This window comes from Rhincodon typus, chromosome 41, assembly GCF_021869965.1.
Source record: "Rhincodon typus isolate 14 chromosome 41, sRhiTyp1.1, whole genome shotgun sequence".
NCBI classification, from domain to species: Eukaryota; Metazoa; Chordata; class Chondrichthyes; order Orectolobiformes; family Rhincodontidae; genus Rhincodon; species Rhincodon typus.
Genome location: NC_063372.1, coordinates 27885 through 47144, shown reverse-complemented (window position 1 = coordinate 47144; position 19260 = coordinate 27885). Strand labels below are relative to the sequence as shown.

Here is a 19260-nt window from a genome sequence, read left to right as displayed (position 1 = left end):
CAGTTTGAGATATTTTGGAGTGTGATAAAGTTCTACATAAATAATTATTGCTTTAACAGCTTCCACTGGAACAAGAACAAAGACATTACAGGTAGATTATTTTCAATCTCAAATTTTCTGTATTACTCACTTGCCATCATCTGCATGGTAGGCAATAGAATGTGGAAGCCATCCTGGTTGATGATCCAGCTTGTAATACTGAGGGACTAATCCTACTGCAATGGTCCCTCTTACACCAGTATCCACTATACATACCTAGACAGAGGAAAAATAGGTCATATTTCATTAACTAACTGGCATACTTCTGCAACAGAGTCATATTCTTCAAAAATATCCAGTTTTCCTGTCAGGTCTGTACTCTATGGAATTTAGAAGAATGAGTCATAGAGTCATAAAGTTCTACAGCATGGAAACAGGCCCTTCGGCCCAACTTGCCCATGCTGCCCAGTTTTCACAATTTAAACAAGTCCCATTTACCTGTGCTTAGTCCATGTCCCTCCATACCTATTCCATCCATGTACCTGATGAGAGGGGAATTCATTGAAACTTACAGAATACTGAGAGGCCTGGATAGAATGAATGTGCAGAAGATGTTTCCACTCGCAGGAGAGACTGCGACCCGAGGGCACAGCCTCAGAGTGAAAGGATGACCCTTTAGAACTGTGATAAGGAGGAATTTCTTCAACCAGAGGGTGGCTAATCTGTGGAACTCATTGCTGCAGAAGACAGTGGGGGCCAAGTCATTGAGTGTAATTAACATAGAAAATGGAACATAAAGTATAGCATAGGAACAGGTCAGTGGGCTCACCATGTCTGTGCCAACTACAATGCTGTTCTAAGGTAATCTCATCTGCTTGCATATGGTCTGTGTCCCTCTATTTTCTGCCTGTTCATGTGCAGGCCTAAATGCCTCTTTTGCTATCATATCTGCTTCTATCACCTCCCCTGGCAGCACGTTCCAGGCATCTACTAATGTCCGAGTAAAATAAACTTCCCTTGCACATCTCCCTTAAACTTTCCCCCTCTCACCTTAAACCTATGCCTCCTAGTATTTGACATTTCCACCCAGGGAAAGAGACTTCAACTATCCAACCTAATCATGTCTCTCATAATTTTACATACTTGTATTCGGTTACCTCTCAGTCTTCGACGCTCTAGCAAAAAACAATCTGGGTTTGTCCAAAACAATCAAAGTTAATTCAACCTCTCCTTATAGCTAATACACTCCAATCCAGGCAACATCCTGGTAAAACTCTTCTACAGCCTCTCCAAAGCCTCCACATCCTTCTTATAGTGTGGCAACCAGAACTGTGCACAGTACTCCAAACGTGGCCTGACCAAAGTCTTACACAGTTGCAGCTTGACTTGGCAACTTTTATACTCAATGTCCTAACCAATGGGGACAAGTAGGCCGTATGCCTTCTTTACCACCTTATCCATTTGTGCTGCCACTTTCAGGCAGCTATGGACTTGGACCTCAAGATCCCTCTGTATATCAATGCCCTCAAGTGTCCTGCCAGTTACCGTATACTTTCCTCTTGCATTTGATCTCCCAAAATGCATCACCTCACACTTGTCCAGAATAACCTTCTTCTGCCATTTTTCCAACCAACTTTCCAGCTGATCTATATCCTGCTGCATCCTTTGATATCCTTCCTCACTATCCACAACTCCATCAATTTTGTCTTGTGCAAACTTACTAATCAGACTTCTGACATTTTCATCAAAATCGTTAAGATATATTCCAAACAATGGAGGTCCCAGCACTAATCCTTGTGGAACACAACTGGTCACAGACCTCAAGTCAGAAAAATATCCCTCCACAACTACCCTCTGTTTTCTATGTTCAAGCCAATTTATATCCAACTTGACAACTCACCATAGACTCCATGCAATTTGATGCAAATAACACAGAGACCGATAGGCTCTTGAACAGTAAGGGGATTGAGGGTTACGGGGAAAAGGCTGGAGAATGGGGTCGAGAAACATATCAGCCTATATCTTTATCATCTTATGGTGAAAATTTTAACCCTGTCCAAACAACTAATTGTCATATGACCTGCAGCTACACAAGGAAACTTGTATCTATAGTCTCAGAAGATTACAACGTGACCAGAGATATAAACTCCTGTGGAAAACAACCCCCTGTTTACATTTATTTATTTCAAATGCAACATTGCAAAGCATGTTACAAGATAGATGCAGAGCACTGAGCAGGAAATAAGATGACTGCTGGTGCAACCATTGAAGTGGTTTTTGATGTGTTGTGAAGGTGAGGGGGCCAAGAAGGGAGTTCCGGCATGTCACCAATTGCATTTCTATGACCCCAGCTCAATTTATTAAACATTTCAGCAATTATCTCACCAAGTAGATTAAGTTATTTTGACTCACTCCCAAAATAAGTTAGTTTCCGTTTTTTTTTAAAAAGGTCACATTCACAGAAGTAAAAGAAAACAAGACCATTTGCCTTTACTTTAGAACTAAGTTCCTCAATAATAATATTATAAACTTTCATCATACTTCTCCAAGAAGAAAAGCTTTGAATTCTCCAATCTACACACAAAACTGCAATCCTTCATCACTGGAACCATTCCCACGAATCTTTTTTGCACTTTTTCCAACACCTTAACATCCTCCCTGAACTGTGCTGCCTAGAATTGATCCAGTGTTTTATTACGGTACATCATAATTTCCTTGCTTTTTACTATATTTATAAAATTGTATGCCTTATTAATCACTTTCTCAATCTAAATAAAAAAAGAACTGCAAATCATAAACAAAAACAGAAATTTCTGGAAAAGCTCAGCAGGTCCGATAGCACGTGTGGCGAGAAATCAGAGTTAATGTTTTAGGTCCAGAGACCCTTCTTCAGAACTCTCTCAACTTACTCTGCCACCTCCAACAATTTGTACACATGTTCCATCAAGTTCCTCTGCTCCTCAAACTCTTCAGAATGTGTTATTTTGTATTACCATTCCTCATTCTTCCTACCAAAATGTATTAGCTAACGCTTCTCTGCACTAAATCTTGTCTGCCATGCATTTGCTCTTTCCAACAAGCTGTCCATGTCTTGAAATCCACCACTATCCACTTCCCTGTTCACAATATTTCTCAAAGTCTTTTGTAATCGACAAATTTTGAAATGTGCCCTTTGTACCCAAATCTGAGGTGTCCTGAGGAAGGGTCACCGAACCCGAAACGTTAACTCTGTTTTTCCCTTCACAGATGCTGCCAGACCTGCTGAGCTTTTCCAGCAACTTTGTTTTTGTACCCAAATCTAAGTCATGAATATATATCAAGAAAAGTATGCAACCTAACACTGACCTCTTGAGATACCTCAGCAAAAACAACTGTTCACCATTAAGAAAGCTAATAGAATGTTATAATTTACAGGGAGGAGAATTGAACACAAAAATAGAGATATTATACTTCAATTATACAGGACACTGGTGATAATCACAACTGGAGTACTGTGTACAGAATTATTCTTCTTACTTAAAGGAAGGATGTAAGTACTTTAGAAACATTTTAGGGAAGATTTACTTGACTAATATCTGGAATGGGTATGATTTCCCATGAGGAAATAGTTGGACAAGCTAGGCTTGTATCTACTGGAGTTTAGAAGAAACTTGATTGAAACACGCAAGATCCGGAGGGTTCTTGACAAGGCAGATGTGGAAAGAATGTTTTCTATTGTAGGAGAATCTAGAACAAGGGGTTACTGTTTAAAGCTCAGGGATTGCCCATTTAAAAAGGGATGAGGCAAATTATTTTCTTTCAGAGGGGCATGAGTCTTTGGAAAAGAGGTGGAGCAGAGTCCTTAAATATTTTTAATGCGGAGGTAGAGATTCTTATTAAGCAAAGGGGTGAAAGGTAATCACCAGGTATGTGAATTTAAGGTTACAATCAGATCAGCCATGATCTTAATAAATGGCAAAGCAGGCTAGAGGGGCAAAATGGTCGACATGTGCTCCTTATTTATGTGCATACGCTACTCACAGTTTCCTGTCATTCAAACAACTTTGTGTCCATACTGCAACTGTTCCTTTAATTCTAGGGGCTTCAGCTGTGCTGACAAGTCTATCTGACAGCACTTCATCTGATACCTTTTGGAAGCACATGCACACCACACCAACCATATTATGTTCACCAAATCATACCGCATCACCTCACCAAAAACTTAATCAAATTAAGTAAAGCCAATGGCAAATCGATGCTACCTACATCTTGCTCAAATGTTGTCTTGATGTCAAAGGCAATAGACGTGTTGGAGAACTAGACGGCACTCATTTATGACCTCTGTTTGTGGAATCTTTGATGTACAAATGGGCAACACAACTCTAATCACTGCATTCGAAATTAATTCACTATGCATGAAGCAGTTTGAGATATTTTGGAGTGTGATAAAGTTCTACATAAATAATTAAATAAATAAAAATCCAAGATGAAGTATAATGTGGTAAAATGTGAAGTTGTTCACTTTGGCAGGAAGAAGGAAATAACAGAATATTACTTAAAACAGTGAATGACTGGAAAATTCTGAGGTGCAGAGGGATTTAGGTGTTCTGGGCATGAGTCACAAAGTTACTGTGCAGCAAGTGATTTGGAAGGCTAATGAACATCAAAGTAAGGATATTATGCTTCAGTTACACAGGACATTGGTGAGACCACCTCTTGTATACTGTTTTGTTTTTTTGTCAAGGAAGGATATATATGTCTTGGAGGCAGTTCAGAGGACATTTACTCGATTGATACTGGAAAACTAGGTTGCCTTATGAAGAAAGACTGGACAAAGTGGACTTGTTTTTACTGGAGTTCAGAAGACCAAAGGGTGATTTGATTCAAGTTCATAAAATTCTGAATGATCTTGACAGATTGGATATGGTAAGGCTGTTTGTTCTGGTGGATTAGCCCAAAAGTGTGGGACACTGTTCTTAAACTTAAGGGTTGTCCTTTTCGGACAGAGATATAGGGATTTCTACTCCTAATTCCTGTACCAAGTTAATTTCACAACCCTTCACAATCACAGTCATACATGTCACAGAATTACAGAAGTGTTATCATTAGAATCCCTACAGTACAGACAGAGGCCATTCAGCCCATCAAGTCTGGACTGAACCTCCAAAAAGCATCCCACCCTATTCCTATAACGCCACATTAACCATGGCTAATCCACCTAGCCTGCACACACAGACAATTTAGCATGGCCAATCCTCCTAACCCGCACATCTTTGGACTGTGGGAGGAAACCAGACTGCCCGGCAGAAACCCATGCAGATGCAGGGAGACTGTGCACACTCCACATAGACAGTCACCCAAGGCTGGAATCGAACCTGGCTTCCTGGTGCTGTGAAGCAGCAGTGCTAACCACTGAGCCAACGTGCTGACCTTATGGCACAGGAGAGGCGCCATTTGGCCCATTGTGTCTGCACCAGCTCTTCAAATGAGCATTTTGACTTAGTGCTGTTTTCCTGCCTTTTACATAACCTCACATGTAATGATTGCATACCTATCTGTTTGATTCTCCTATTTCTATGCTTATAAGTATGTGATAATGTGTATTATACAGAGATAGCTACCTTTTTGAGGTTCTGCTTGCCAGTTGCTTTCTTAGCTCCCTAAACTGACTGTAAAACCTCATCCCTCTTTTTACCCATATTATTGGTACGGACTCGAAGTACAACTTCTCGCTGTTCACTTTTCCTATCTGGATGTCCTGCAGCTATTGAGCAACATCCTTGACCCTGAAACCAGGGAGGTAACAGGAGGCAACAATGCCTTTGGATCGGCACAGGCTTGGAGGGCCGAAGGGCCTGTTCCTGTGCTGTAATTTTCTTTGTTCTTTGTTTGTTCTTTGCAACACACCATTCTGGATTTATATCCGTCTCTGCAGAAATAACTGGTCTGTTCCCCTAATAATCACATGCCTATCACTGTTGATTTTTGAAACTTCCACCTGCCCCTTTGTACAGCTGAACCAGCCATGATGCCATGGACTTGACTTTGACTGCACTCCTCAGGAACTTCAAGAATATTCAGAGCTAAATTGTGGCTGGCGAGTGTGATGCATCTGATAGGTTAAGTGTGTGGCAAGAATCTAAATCAATCTGCATCCTTGTTATAGAGATAGTAGGAACTGCCAATGCTGGAGAATCTGAGACAACAAGGTGTAGAGCTGTGTTCATCCAGCTCTACACCTTGTTGCATCCTTGTTATGTCATGTTTGCAATGTACTTTCTTATCTATTTTTATGTCATTTACAGTTAGCCACCATGCCTTCATCCCCCTCATCTAAGTCATGATATAAATTGTAAAACCATGAGGTCACAGTACAGACACTTATGGGACCCTACTTGTCACATCCTGCAATTTGAAAAAAAACCTATCTATGCATACTCTCAGTTTAATGCCAGCTAACCAATCTTTTATTCATGCTAACATGTTATCCCCTACATCATGGATTCCTACTTTGTGAAATAACCTTTTAAGTTGAACCTAGTCAAATGCCTTCTGAAAATCCAAGTCCCCATCATTAGCAGGCATCTTTTACTCACAGTGCATGTTACTTCTTTAAAGAATTCCAACAAATTGGTTAAACATGATTTCTCTGTCACAAAACCACACTAACTCTTCCTGATTTCCTTGGGGCTTTCCAAGTGTCCAGTTAGCGACCCTCCCCCCCCGACAGACATCAAGGCAACTGGCTTTCTGTCTCTTGCCCTTCTTGAATAGAGGGTTTACATTTGCTATTAGAGTCTGTTCGAACCTTTTCAGCATCTAATGAATTTTGGATAATTAACAGAAATGCATCTACTATCTCTTAGCCAATTCTTTTGAGGCCCAAAGATAAAATCTGTCCAGGCCTGAAGACTTACAAACCCACAGTTCCATCGGTTTTCTCAATTTTGCATCCCTAGTGATTATAATTTCACCAAGGTCCTCTCTTCCTCAAAATCCTCTTTTTTTAAAAATTATTATTCACTAGTGGGATGTGGGCGCTGCTGGCTGGGCCAACATTTATGGCCCATCCTTAGGTGATGGTGCTGAGCTACTTCTTGAACTGCTACAGTCCCTGTGCTGTAGGCAGACCCACAGTGTCATTAAGGAGGGAATTCCAGGATTTTGACCCAGCAATGAAAAATTGGAATATTTTTCCAAGTCAGGATGATGAGTAGCTTAGAGGTGAACTTGAAAATGGTGGTGTTCCCACGCACCTGCTGCTCTTGTCCTTCTAGATAGAACTGGTCATGGGTTTGGATGGTGCTGTCTAAGGATCTTTGGAGAATTTTTGCAGTGCATCTTGTAGATAGTATATGCTGTTGCTATGCAGCATCGATGGTGGAAGGAGTGGATGTTTGTGGATGTGGGCCAATCAAGTAGATGGTGTCAAACATCTTGAGCATTATTGGTGCTGCACTCACCCAAGCAAGTGGGGAGTATTCCATCGTACTCCTGGCTTGTGCCTGATTTATAGTTATTACTGGTTATTTTTTTGTCTCCTCTATAGTGAAAGCAGAAACAAAACATTTATTCATTATACATACTATTTCTTTCTTATAGAAATGTAGAAGATAGAAGGAATAGGCCATTAGCTTTCTCAAAGATTGGGAAAACTTTAAAGGTCACCAGAAAGCCACAAAAAAGGCTATAAAGGAAAGTAAGATAGGTTATGAGACTAAACGAGCTCAGAATATAAAGACAGATAGCAAAGGTTTCTATAAATATATAAAACAAAAAAAAAAGAGTGGCTAAGGTAAACATTGGTCCTTCAGAGGATGAGAAGGGGGTTTTAATAATGGGAAATGAGGAAATAGCTGAGGCATCAAACAGGTATCTTGTGTCGATCTTCACAGTGGAGGACACAAATAACATGCCAATAATTGATGACAGAGATTAAGGTAGGCGAGGACCTACATATGATTATTACCACGAAAGAGGTAGTGTTGGGGAAGCTAATGGAGCTAAAGGTAGACGAGTCTCCTGGCCCTGATGGAATGCATCCTAAAAAAATGTACTAAAAGAGATGACAGGAGAAATAGCAAATGCACTCATGGTAATTTTCCAAAATTCTTTGGACTCTGGGGCAGTTCCAGCAGATTAGAAAACAGCCAATTTGATGCTAGTGTTCAAAAAAGGAGGTAGACAAAAGATGGGGAATTATAGGCCGATTAGCTTAACTTCTGTCATTGGGGACAATGCTTGAATCTATCATCAAGGAAGAAAATAGTAAGACATCTAGACGGAAATTGCCCCATTGCGCCAGACGCAGCATGGGTTCATGAAAGGCAGGTCATGCTTGACTAATTTGCTGGAATTCCACGAAGACATTACGAGTGCGGTGGACAACGGGGACCCAGCAGATGTGGTGTATCTGGATTTCCAAAAGGCATTCGACAAGGTGCCGCACAAAAGGCTGCTGCATAAGATAAAAGTGCATGGCATTACAGGCAATGGATTGGCATGAATTTTTCTTTATTTATTCACAGGACGAGGGTGTCGCTGGCTAGGCAGCACTTAATGCCCATCCCTAATTGCACAGAGGGCAGTTAAGAGTCAACCACATTGCTGTGGGTCTGGAGTCACATGTAGGCCAGGCCAGGTAAGGATGGCAGTTTCCTTCCCTGAAGGACATTAGTGAACCAGATGGGTTTTTCCAACAATCGGCAATGGATTCACGGTCATCATTAGATTGTTAATTCCAGATATTTATTGAATTCAAAGTCCACCATCTGCCATGGCGGGGTTCGAACCCAGGTGCCCAGAACATTATCTGGGTCTCTGGATTAACAGTCCAGCAATAATACCACTAGGCCATCGCCTCCCCTTTTGAGGATTCTTTAACTAACAGGAAGCAAAGAGTGGGGATAAATGAGTGCTTTTCTGGTTGGTGAGCTAGTGGTGTGCCTCAGGGATCAGCGCTGGGACTGCAATTGTTAGTAATTTACGTAGATGATTTGGAGTTGGGGACCACGTGTAATGTGTCAAAGCTTGCAGATGACACTAAGATGAATGGTACAGCAAAGTGTGCAGAGGACTCTGAAAGTTTGCATAGGGATATAGATAGTTTAAGTGAATGGGCGAAGGTTTGGCAGATGGAATTCAATGTTGATAAATCTGAAGTCATCCATTTTGGTAGGAATAACACTAAAAGGGACTATTACTTGAACGGTAAAAAATTGCAGCATGCTGCTGTGCAGAGGGACCTGGGTGTCCTTGCGCATGAATCGCAGAAGGTTGGTTTGCAGGTACAACAGGTAATTAAGAAGGCAAATGAAATTTTGTTTTTCATTGTTAGAGTGATTGAGTTTAAAAGCAGGGAGGTTATGTTACAGCTGTGTAGGATGCTGGTGAGGCCACATCTGGAGTACTGCAAGCAGTTTTGGTCTCCTTACTTGAGAAAAGATATACTGGCACTGGAGGGGGTGCAGAGGAGATTCATTAAGTTGATTCCAGAATTAAGAGGGTTGGCTTATGAGGAGAGGCTGAATAGACTGTGATTATATTCATTGGAATTTAGAAGAATGATGGGGGGGGTCTTCTAGAAACATATAAAAGAATGAAGGGAATAGATAAGCTAGAAGCAGGGAGGTTGTTTCCACTGGTGGGGTGAATCTAGAACAAGAGGGCATAGCCTTAAAATTAGGGGGACCAGATTTAGAACTGAATGGAAGAGGAACTTCTTCACCCAAAGGGTTGTGAATCTGTGGAATTCCCTGCCCAGTGAAGTAGTTGAGGCTTCCTCATTGAATGTTTTTAAAGCTAAGATAAAAAAATTTTTGAATAGTACAGGAATTAAGGTTATGGTGAAAGGGTGAGTAAGTGGAATTGAGACCATGAAAAGATCAGCCATGATTTTATTGCATGGTGGAGCAGGTTCAAAGGGCCAGATGGCCTACTCCTGCTCCTGGTTCTTAGGTTCTTGTAGCTCTTCGGCCTGCATCACCATTCAACATGCTCATTGCTGATCATCCAACTCAATATTCTGAACACCTTCTTCAAAACATCCGATGTTGCGGCCTCGACCGCTTTCTGTGGCATAGAATTCCATAGGCTCGCCACTCTCTATGGGTGAAGTCATTTCTTATCTCGGTTCTAAATGGCCTACCCCATATCTTTAGACTGTGACCTCCAGCTGGGGAGTCCAGAAGCATTGGGAACATTCTTCCTGTGTTTACCCTATCTAGCCCTGTTAATTTTTTAGAGATTTCTATGAGATTCTGCCCCTCATTCTTCTAAACTCCAGTGAATACAGTCCAAACCAATCCAGTTTCTCTTCACAAATCAGTCCTGCCATTCCAGGAATCAGTCGGGTAAACATATGTTGCACTCACTCCATAGCCAGAACATCTTTCCTCAGATAAGGAGGCCAAATCTGTACACAATACTCCAGATGTCATCATGGACCTGTACAATTGCAGCAAGACATTTCTGCTCCTGTACTTGAATCCTCTCACTATGAGGACCAATATACCATTTGCCTTCTTCACTGCCTATTGCATCTGCATGCTTACTTTTAGCAACTGGCATACAAGGACACCCAGGTCTAATTGCACGTTCCCCTTTCCTAACCTATCACCATTCAGATAATCTGGCTTCCTCTTTTTTTGCTACCAAAGTTGATAACCTCACATTTACGGAATCATAGAGACGTACAGCATGGAAACAGACCCTTTGGTCAGACTTGTCCATGCCAACCAGATAATCTAAACTGATCTGCCATTTGCCAGCATTTGGCCATATCCCTCTAAACGCTTCCTAATCATATAACCATCCAAATGCTTTTTAAATGTTGTAACTGTACTAGCCTCCACCACTTCTTTGAACAACTCGTTTCATACGCACACCACACTCTGTGTGAAAGAGTTGCCCCTTAGGTCCCTTTTAAGTTTTTCCTCTCACCTTAAACCCATACCGTCTACCTATTCACCCACACCCGTCATGATTTTATAAACCTAATAAGGTTACTCCTCAGCCTCCGATGCTCCAGGGAAAATAGCCCCAGCCTCTCCCTGTAGCACAAACCCTCCAAACCCTGGCAACATCCTTGTAAATCTTTTCAGAACCCTCTCAAGTTTCACAACATCCTTCCTATAGCAGGGAGACCAGAATTGAACGCAGGATTCCAAAAGTGGCCTAACGACTGTCCTGTACAGCTGCAACATGACACCCCAACTCCTACATTATATTTCATTTGTCGTGCATTTTATCACTCACTCAATTTGTCCAAATCACATTTGAAGTATCCTCCTCACAAATCACCCTCTCACCCAAATTGTCGTCTGCAAACTTAGAGATATTACATTTAACTCCCTCATCTAAATTATCATAATGCATTGTGAATAGCTGGGATCCTACTGCTGAATCCTGCAGTATCCTACTAGTCACAGCCAACCACTTGGAAAAAGAGATAGTAGGAACTGCAGATGCTGGAGAATCCGAGACAACACGTCAGCCTCTCTGCTCCTATGATGCTGCTTGGCCTGCTGTGTTCATCCAGCCCTGCACCTTGTTCACTTGGAAAAAGGCCCATTTATCCCTTGTCTTTGTTTCCTGTCTGCCAACTAGTTCTCTATCCATGTCAGTACACTATCCCCAATCCCATGCACTTTAATTTTACACGCTAATCTCTTAAGTGGGACCTTATTGAAAGCCTTCTGAAAGTTTAAGTAAACCACATCCACTGACCCTGCACCCCACACCCCCATCTACATCTTCAAAATATTCCAGATTTGTCAAGCACAATTTCCCTTTCATAAATCCATGCTGACTTTGTGCAATCCTATCACTGTTTTCCAAGTACTCAGCAATTAAATCTTTTAATGAGGGACTCTAGCATCTCCCTACCACCAATGTCAGGCTAACCAGTCTTTCATTCCTTATTTTCTCTCCACCTCCTTTTTCAATGGTGAGGTGACATTACCTACCCTCCAAACCATAAGAACTGTTCCAGAGTCAATAGAATTTGAAAATGACCACCAATACATTCACTATTTCTCCTTAAGTACTCTCACACGTAGATCATCAGGATCTGGGGATATATCGGTCTTTAATCCTATCAATTTCTCCAACACTATTTCCCTAATAGAACTGATTTCTTTCAGTTCCTCCCTCTCATTAAACCCTGCATAAACTAACATGTTTGGAATTTTTTTAATGAAGACAGAACCAAAATATGTATTTAATTGGTCTGCCATTTCTTTGTTCTCCATTATAACTTCCCCTTTGACTGTAAGGGACCTACATTTGTCTTAACTAATCTTTTTCTCTTCGCACATGTCTCGAAGCTTTTACAATCAGTTTGCATGTTCCTTGCAAGTTTACTTTCATACTCTTATTTCCCCCCCTCGGATCTCAAACACTTCGTCCTCCTTTTCTGAAATCTAAACTGCTCCTAATCCTCAGGTCTGCTGCTTTTTTTTTTGGCAAATTTGTATGTCCCTTCCTTGGATTTAATACTATTCCTAATTCCCCTCATTACCTTGGTCGGTCAACATTTCCCATTTTATTTTTGTACCAGACAGGAATGAACAATTGTTGAAGTTCCTCCATGTGCTCTGTAAGCATTTATCACTTCCTCTCCACCATCATGCCTTTAAGTAACATTCCCCAATTTATCGTAACCAGCTTGTGTCTCACACCATCACGGTTTATTTTTAGATTCAGGACCCTATTCTCAAAATCAACTACATCACTCTTCATCTTAATGGAGAATTCTATCATATTTTGATCACTCTTGCCAAGGGCCTCACACAGCTAATTTGTCAATTATTCCTTTCTCAATACATAATACTCAGTCTAGGAAGGCTGTCCTCTAGTTGGTTCCTCAACACGTGGCTTTCTGAATCAATCTCCTACACACTTCATGAATTCCTTTGCTATGGTATCGTTACTGATTTGATTTGCCTAATCCACATGCAGATTAAAGTCACCCATATTTAGAGCCGTAGCTTTATAACTTGCATTTCTAATTTTCTGTTTAATGCTTTCCCCATCATTACCATTACAGTTTGGATGTCTATAAACCGGTACGTATAACCATAATGGAACAATGGTCGACCTGCAACGAAGAGATAGTTTGGGTATAGTCAAGGTACATTCCCAACATGTGGAAGGTAGGTCAAATAAATCCAGAGAGTTTCCTGAATGACAAAACGGAGAGAATACGATAAAGCAAAAAAAAATGAAAAGACAAATGTCAGCTTGATATTGCAAGTGAGAATCAGACTGACTGTAGAAAGTTCAGAAAAGAAGTGAAAAGTAAATAAAAGACACAAACAGAAAGTATGCAGAGTGACTGATAGGCATAAAAGGGGATCCAAAAATCTATCAACATATAAATAGTAAAACAGCATCAAGAGAGGGGTGAGGTCAAATAACATCTACACATGGAGACTGAAGCATTTATTTGCAGTTGTCTTTGTAAAGAAAGACAATAATCTACATTCAATAGGTTGGTGAAAGTCAAAATTTATAAGTCAATTGGCATAGCTGGACTACGTTCATGACTGCTGAGGGAGGCATGGGTGAAATTGCAAGAGGCACAGGCCATAATTTTCCAGTCTTCCTTCAACTCAGGAGTGGTGTGAGTTAACTGGAGACTTGCAAATATTACACCCTTGTTCAATGATGGATGCAAAGATAAACCCAGTAACTCAAGGCCAGTTAACTTCATCCTGCTGTTGAGAAGGCTTTTCCAAAATAATAATAGTAACAGTAATAGTAATTTATTGTTACATGTATTTATGTGTATACAGTAAAATGTGAATAAGTTGCCATAAGCTGGCACCATTTTAATTATATAGCTTATAAAAAGAAGTAAATCACACAAAGTTAGAACTTTTTTTTTCTGCACATGGCTTCTCGATTTCCTAAGTAGCTACAGGACACCGCTACACATGGCTGCTACTAAACTATTCCCTGAGGCCGCAACATCAAAGGGAAAGCTGAAGCAGTGCCCAACGCCACTGGCCAGACCCCAAATGTCACCTTTGACTGTCGTAAAAGCCTCGGGCCCTAGCTTGATAGGGCAATATTGGTTGTTAAAGAATCACCTAGTATCAGTACTTTTCAATTAGAAAATGGCTGCCTCAGCGAAGTCCTAATTAAATACTCAGACGTTTTTCAGGAAGGTAAAGGGACTATCAAAGGAGTCAAGGCCACCTTTCAAACTGACCAGGAAGCAATTCCACAATTCTACAAAGGCCTGCCCAGTGCCATGTGCCTTATGGACAAAAGTAGAGGCAGAAATCAGGAAGCTGAAAAGCGAAGAAAGGATCAAACCAGTCCAGTTTGTGGAATAGCTGTACCGATTGTGAAGCCCAACAGGTCAGCTCACCTTTGTGGGGATAGTAAATGAATGGTAAACCACTTCTCACAACTGGATAACTATCAATCACTCGCTTAGAAGGTTTTTTTTATTCATTAACAGGATGAGGGCATCACTGGCTAGGCAGCATTTATTGCCTGTCCCTAGTTGCCCAGAGGGCAGTTCAGAGTCAACCACATTGACAGTCAGTCACATGTAGACCAGACCAGGTAAGGATGGCAGTTTCCTTCCCTAAAGGACATTATTGAACCAGGTGGGTTTTTCCAACAAGTGACAGTGGATTCATGGTCATCATTAGATTCTTAATTCCAGATTTTTTTAATTGAATTCAAATTCTACCATCTGCCATGGAAGGATTTGAACCTGGCTAGAGCATTAACTGGGTTTCTGGATTAACAGTCCAGCGATAATACCACGAGGCTATTGCCTTCCCATTGAGAGATTTATACGTAGAGCTGTTCTTCATGAAGCTGGACATGAGCCATGCTTATTGCAATTGCAGTTAGATGAGGATTCCCAAGAGTATGCTACAATTAATACTCAGAAGGGTTTGTACCAATACACGAGAAAGCAATCTGGGGTATCGTCAGCCTGTGCAATTTTTCAGTGGAATATGGAGAACATTTTACAAAGTCTACCCCAGGTTGGCATTCATCTAGATGACGTGCTAATAACAGGGAAGGCCAATAAGGAGCAGTTAGAGAACTTGGATATAGTTATTAGACATTTCTCCCAGGCGGGCATTTGCCTTAGAAGGGAAAAATGTGTGTTCCGTGCACACAAATGAGCTACTTGGGCTACAGAGTCAACAAGACCAGGTTACACCAATTGGAAGATAAAGCAGGGGTGATCAAAGGTGACCCCGTTCCCATGTCTGTACCAGAGTTTAGATCTTTCCCTGGTCTAGTGAACTGTTACAGTAAGTTCATACATAACCTTACTTCCATCCTGCACCTTTGCATCATCTCTTAAACAAGGGATAGCCTTGGAAATGGTCGCATAGCCAAGCCATAGCTTTTGGGGAAGTGAAGAAACAGCTATCATCCTCTAAGGTGTGGCACACTATGATCCCATGCAAGATCTGGCATTGACATGCAATGCCTCCTATACAGCATCAGGGTAGTATTAGCTCATAGGTGGCCCAATGGAGAGGAATGCATACTATCATATCCATCCAGGATTTTGACTAATGCAGAACGTAGGTACGCCCAAATTAGACAGGGAAGGTTTGACAGTCAGATTTGGAGTCAAGAAGTTCCCCCAATATATTTACAGATGTAAATTTGTAATAATAACAGACTATAAACACCTATTAGCTCTAATTAAAGAGGACAAGGCAGTGCTGCTCATAACTTAAGGCCAAATTTAGCAATGGGGCTTAATTTGAAGTGTGTATAATTACATGTTGGAACACCGACTGGTAGGCCAAGTAGTGAATGCGGACACCTTGAGGTGCCTCCCGCTGGCAGATACACCAGCAGTGGTACTGCCACTGGAAGAGTTTTAAAATTTTCTGGACACACTTCCAGTCACAGCTGACCAATATCAGACTTTGGACACAAAGATTCAGTCTTGGCAAAATTACTGGTGATGGGGGAACCAAAGGGCTGTCACAACCAAAATTGAAATCCTTCTGGACCTGGCCAGACCAGATGTCAGTAGAGGATGAATTATTATTATGGGGAGCAAGACTGATTGCCCCTTGCAAAGGTCACCACCCGATACTGGCTGAACTCCACCAGGGTCATCCAGGGGTTTCCAAAATGTAGTTGTTGGCGAAAAGTCATGTTTGGTGGCCAGGATTGGATGCTGACTTAACTGCATTGGTGGGACAGTGCCCCAGAGTGCCAACAAGGATGAAGTTACTGTCAGCAGCGCCCCCACATTCATGGAAATGGCTGGATAAACCCTGGACTTGGTTACACATTGAGCCCATGAAAGGGCCTGCGTAGTCAATGTTCTTAGTCACTGTGGACACCCACTCAGAAAGGCTGGATGTGCATAGAGTTCATTTGTCAAACACAAGGATGATGACAGAAAAACCGTACATATCTTTTGCAATACAAGTTCTGCCAGAAGTGTTGGTCACAGATAACGGGCCATCGTTTACCAGAAACTTGAGTACGTCCTGAAGTTGAATGGTATTTGACATATAAGGACAGCTCCATACCAACCATCATCCCACGGCCTGGCAGAAACAGCAGTCCATACTTTGAAGGCAGGCTTAAAGTAACAACCTGCAGCTTCACTAGATACCAAACTGCCCCAGTTCTTATTTGATTATGGAACCACCTCTCATGCAACTACAGGGATAGCTCCAGCAGAGGTGCTAATGGGGAGAAGACTCCTCACCAGGTTAAATCTGATCTTCCTGGACCTGGAGGAGTGAGATGGAGGGTGAAACAGCATCAGGAATGCCAATGTCGGACTCAAGACTCCATTAAGAGAGACTGATAGTTTATTTCAGAGGGCAAAGTTTGGTATAGGAACCACAGGAACAGCCCTGCATTGGTAACAGGCATGGTTGACCTGAGGTCAGGTCTAGTGGTGGAAAAAGTTCGAGTAGGTGTAATGGTCTTGAATAAGCACGCTGACCATATGCAAGCTGCAAACTCACAAAAGGTGTGGGAGCAAAACGTGCCCGGCTCCTTGTCAGCATTTCCAACTGTTCCAGAACCCGTGGGTTCTTCCTTTCTTTCAAGCAATGAAGATACCTCAGAACCTGAGATGGACACGGCAGATGTCGCCTCCTTGATGGAAGAGGAAAATAATTTTCTTCCAAGTCGCTCTGGTCGCACGAGGCAACCTACTCTGCGTTACACATGGCCTGTATAAGAGGCAGAGTTGGAGGAACCTTACCCGGTGCTAAAACACCCCAGGAGGAGCTACTAAAGAAAGAACCAGACTATGTCCTCAGACTCGGAGGGGGAGGGATGTAGTGATTGTAACGAGGTAAGCCAGGTGGACTTCATAGAATATGAAGTTCCCCGATTGGGGCTGTTAATCTGGTCCAAACAGGGAGTCCTGGCTGACAGATAAGAACAAGAGTGTCAGACATCCTGTTCACTCTGATAGATCTAGCTCCCTCAGGGCCAGCTATGTCAAGCACTCTCCATTTGTAAATAAAGGGTGACTTAGTGCTGCGATACAGGCCTCTGTGGAGTTATTTCACGGACCACATCTTGAGTATGGTGTACAGTTTTACTTGCTAGCCAAGAAAGATGCTGCAAAAGCGATGGGCCCTGATGGCATTCTGACGGAAATACTGAAGACGTGCTCCAGAACTTGCTGCGCATGTAGCCAAGCTGTTCCACTCCAGCTACAACACTGGCATCTACCTGATAATCGCTTCTGACCTCATTACAGCATTGGGTCAAACGTGGAAAAATGAGCCAAACCTCCAGAGAGGAGGTGCGAGAGGCGGTCTTTGACATTAAGGTCACATTTGAGCTCGCATTAAGGAGCTCCAACAAAACTATAATGAATGGGAATCAGAGGAAAACGCTCCACTGGTTTAAGTCACACGTGGCACAAAGGAAGGTTGTGATTGTTCAAGGGTTAGTCATTTCAGTTCCTATGACATCACTGCAGGAGTTCTTCAGGGTAGTATCCTAGACCCAGCTATCTTTAGTGATTCATCTATCAGATGTGGGGATGTTCACAGACGATTGTGCAATGTTCAGCATCATTTGCAACTCCTGTCATTGTTCAAAAGCAATATCCAAGTGGCAAGTAACATTTGAGCCACACAAATACTAGACAATAATCAAGACAGTATCTAACCTTCACCCTTTGACACTCAATAGCGAGGCGAGGAATAGGGAGAGAGAGCAGTTGAACACGTGGCTACAGGTATGGTGCAGGAGGGAGGGATTCAGATACCTGGATAATTGGGGCTCATTCTGGGGTAGGTGGGACCTCTACAAACGGGATGGTCTACACCTGAACCAGAGAGGTACCAATGTCCTGGGGGGGAAATTTGCTAATGCTCTTCAGGAGGGTTTAAACTAATTCAGCAGGGGGATGGGACCCTGAATAGAGCTCCAGTGTACAGGAGGTTGAGAGTAGTGAGGTCATGAATAAGGTTTCAAGATCGCAGGAGTGTACCGGCAGGCAGGAAGGTGGTTTGAAGTGTGTCTACTTCAATGCCAGGAGCATCCGGAATAAGGTGGGTGAACTTGCAGCATGGGTTGGTACCTGGGACTTCGATGTTGTGGCCATTTCGGAGACATGGATAGAGCAGGGACAGGAATGGTTGTTGCAGGTTCCGGGGTTTAGATGTTTCAGTAAGATGAGGGAAGGTGGTAAAAGAGGGGGAGGTGTGGCATTGTTAGTCAAGGACAGTATTACGGTGGCAGAAAGGACGTTTGATGAGGACTCATCCACTGAGGTAGTATGGGCTGAGGTTAGAAACAGGAAAGGAGAGGTCCCCCTGTTGGGAGTTTTCTATAGGCCTCCGAAAAGTTCCAGAGATGTAGAGGAAAAGATTGCAAAGATGATTCTGGATAGGAGCAAAAGTAACAGGGTAGTTGTTATGGGGGACTTTAACTTTCCAAATATTGACTGGAAACGCTATAGTTCGAGTACTTCAGATGGGTCAGTTTTTGTCCAATGTGTGCAGGAGGGTTTCCTGACACAGTATGTAGATAGGCCAACAAGAGGCGAGGCCACATTGGATTTGGTACTGGGTAATGAACCAGGCCAGGCATTAGATTTGGAGGTAGGTGAGCACTCTGGTGATAGTGACCACAATTCGGTTACGTTTACTTTAGCGATGGAAAGGGATAGATATATACCGCAGGGCAAGAGTTATAGCTGGAGGAAAGGCAATTATGAGGCAATTAGGCAAGATTTAGGATGCATAGGATGGAGAAGGAAACTGCAGGGGCTGGGCACAATTGAAATGTGGAGCTTGTTCAAGGTACAGCTACTGC

The 19260-nt window shown here is 42.2% G+C and overlaps 1 protein-coding gene across 1 annotated transcript in view; it reads right to left on the bottom strand.

Moving 5' to 3' along the window:
* The window catches only part of LOC125487423 (SPRY domain-containing protein 3-like), a 36208-nt gene that overhangs the window by 6297 nt on the left and 10651 nt on the right, over nt 1-19260 (bottom strand). The window contains exon 4 of the mRNA XM_048618891.1: nt 131-255. Within this exon, the coding sequence (XP_048474848.1) occupies nt 131-255 (125 nt within the window). The remainder of the gene's footprint in view (nt 1-130; nt 256-19260) is intronic.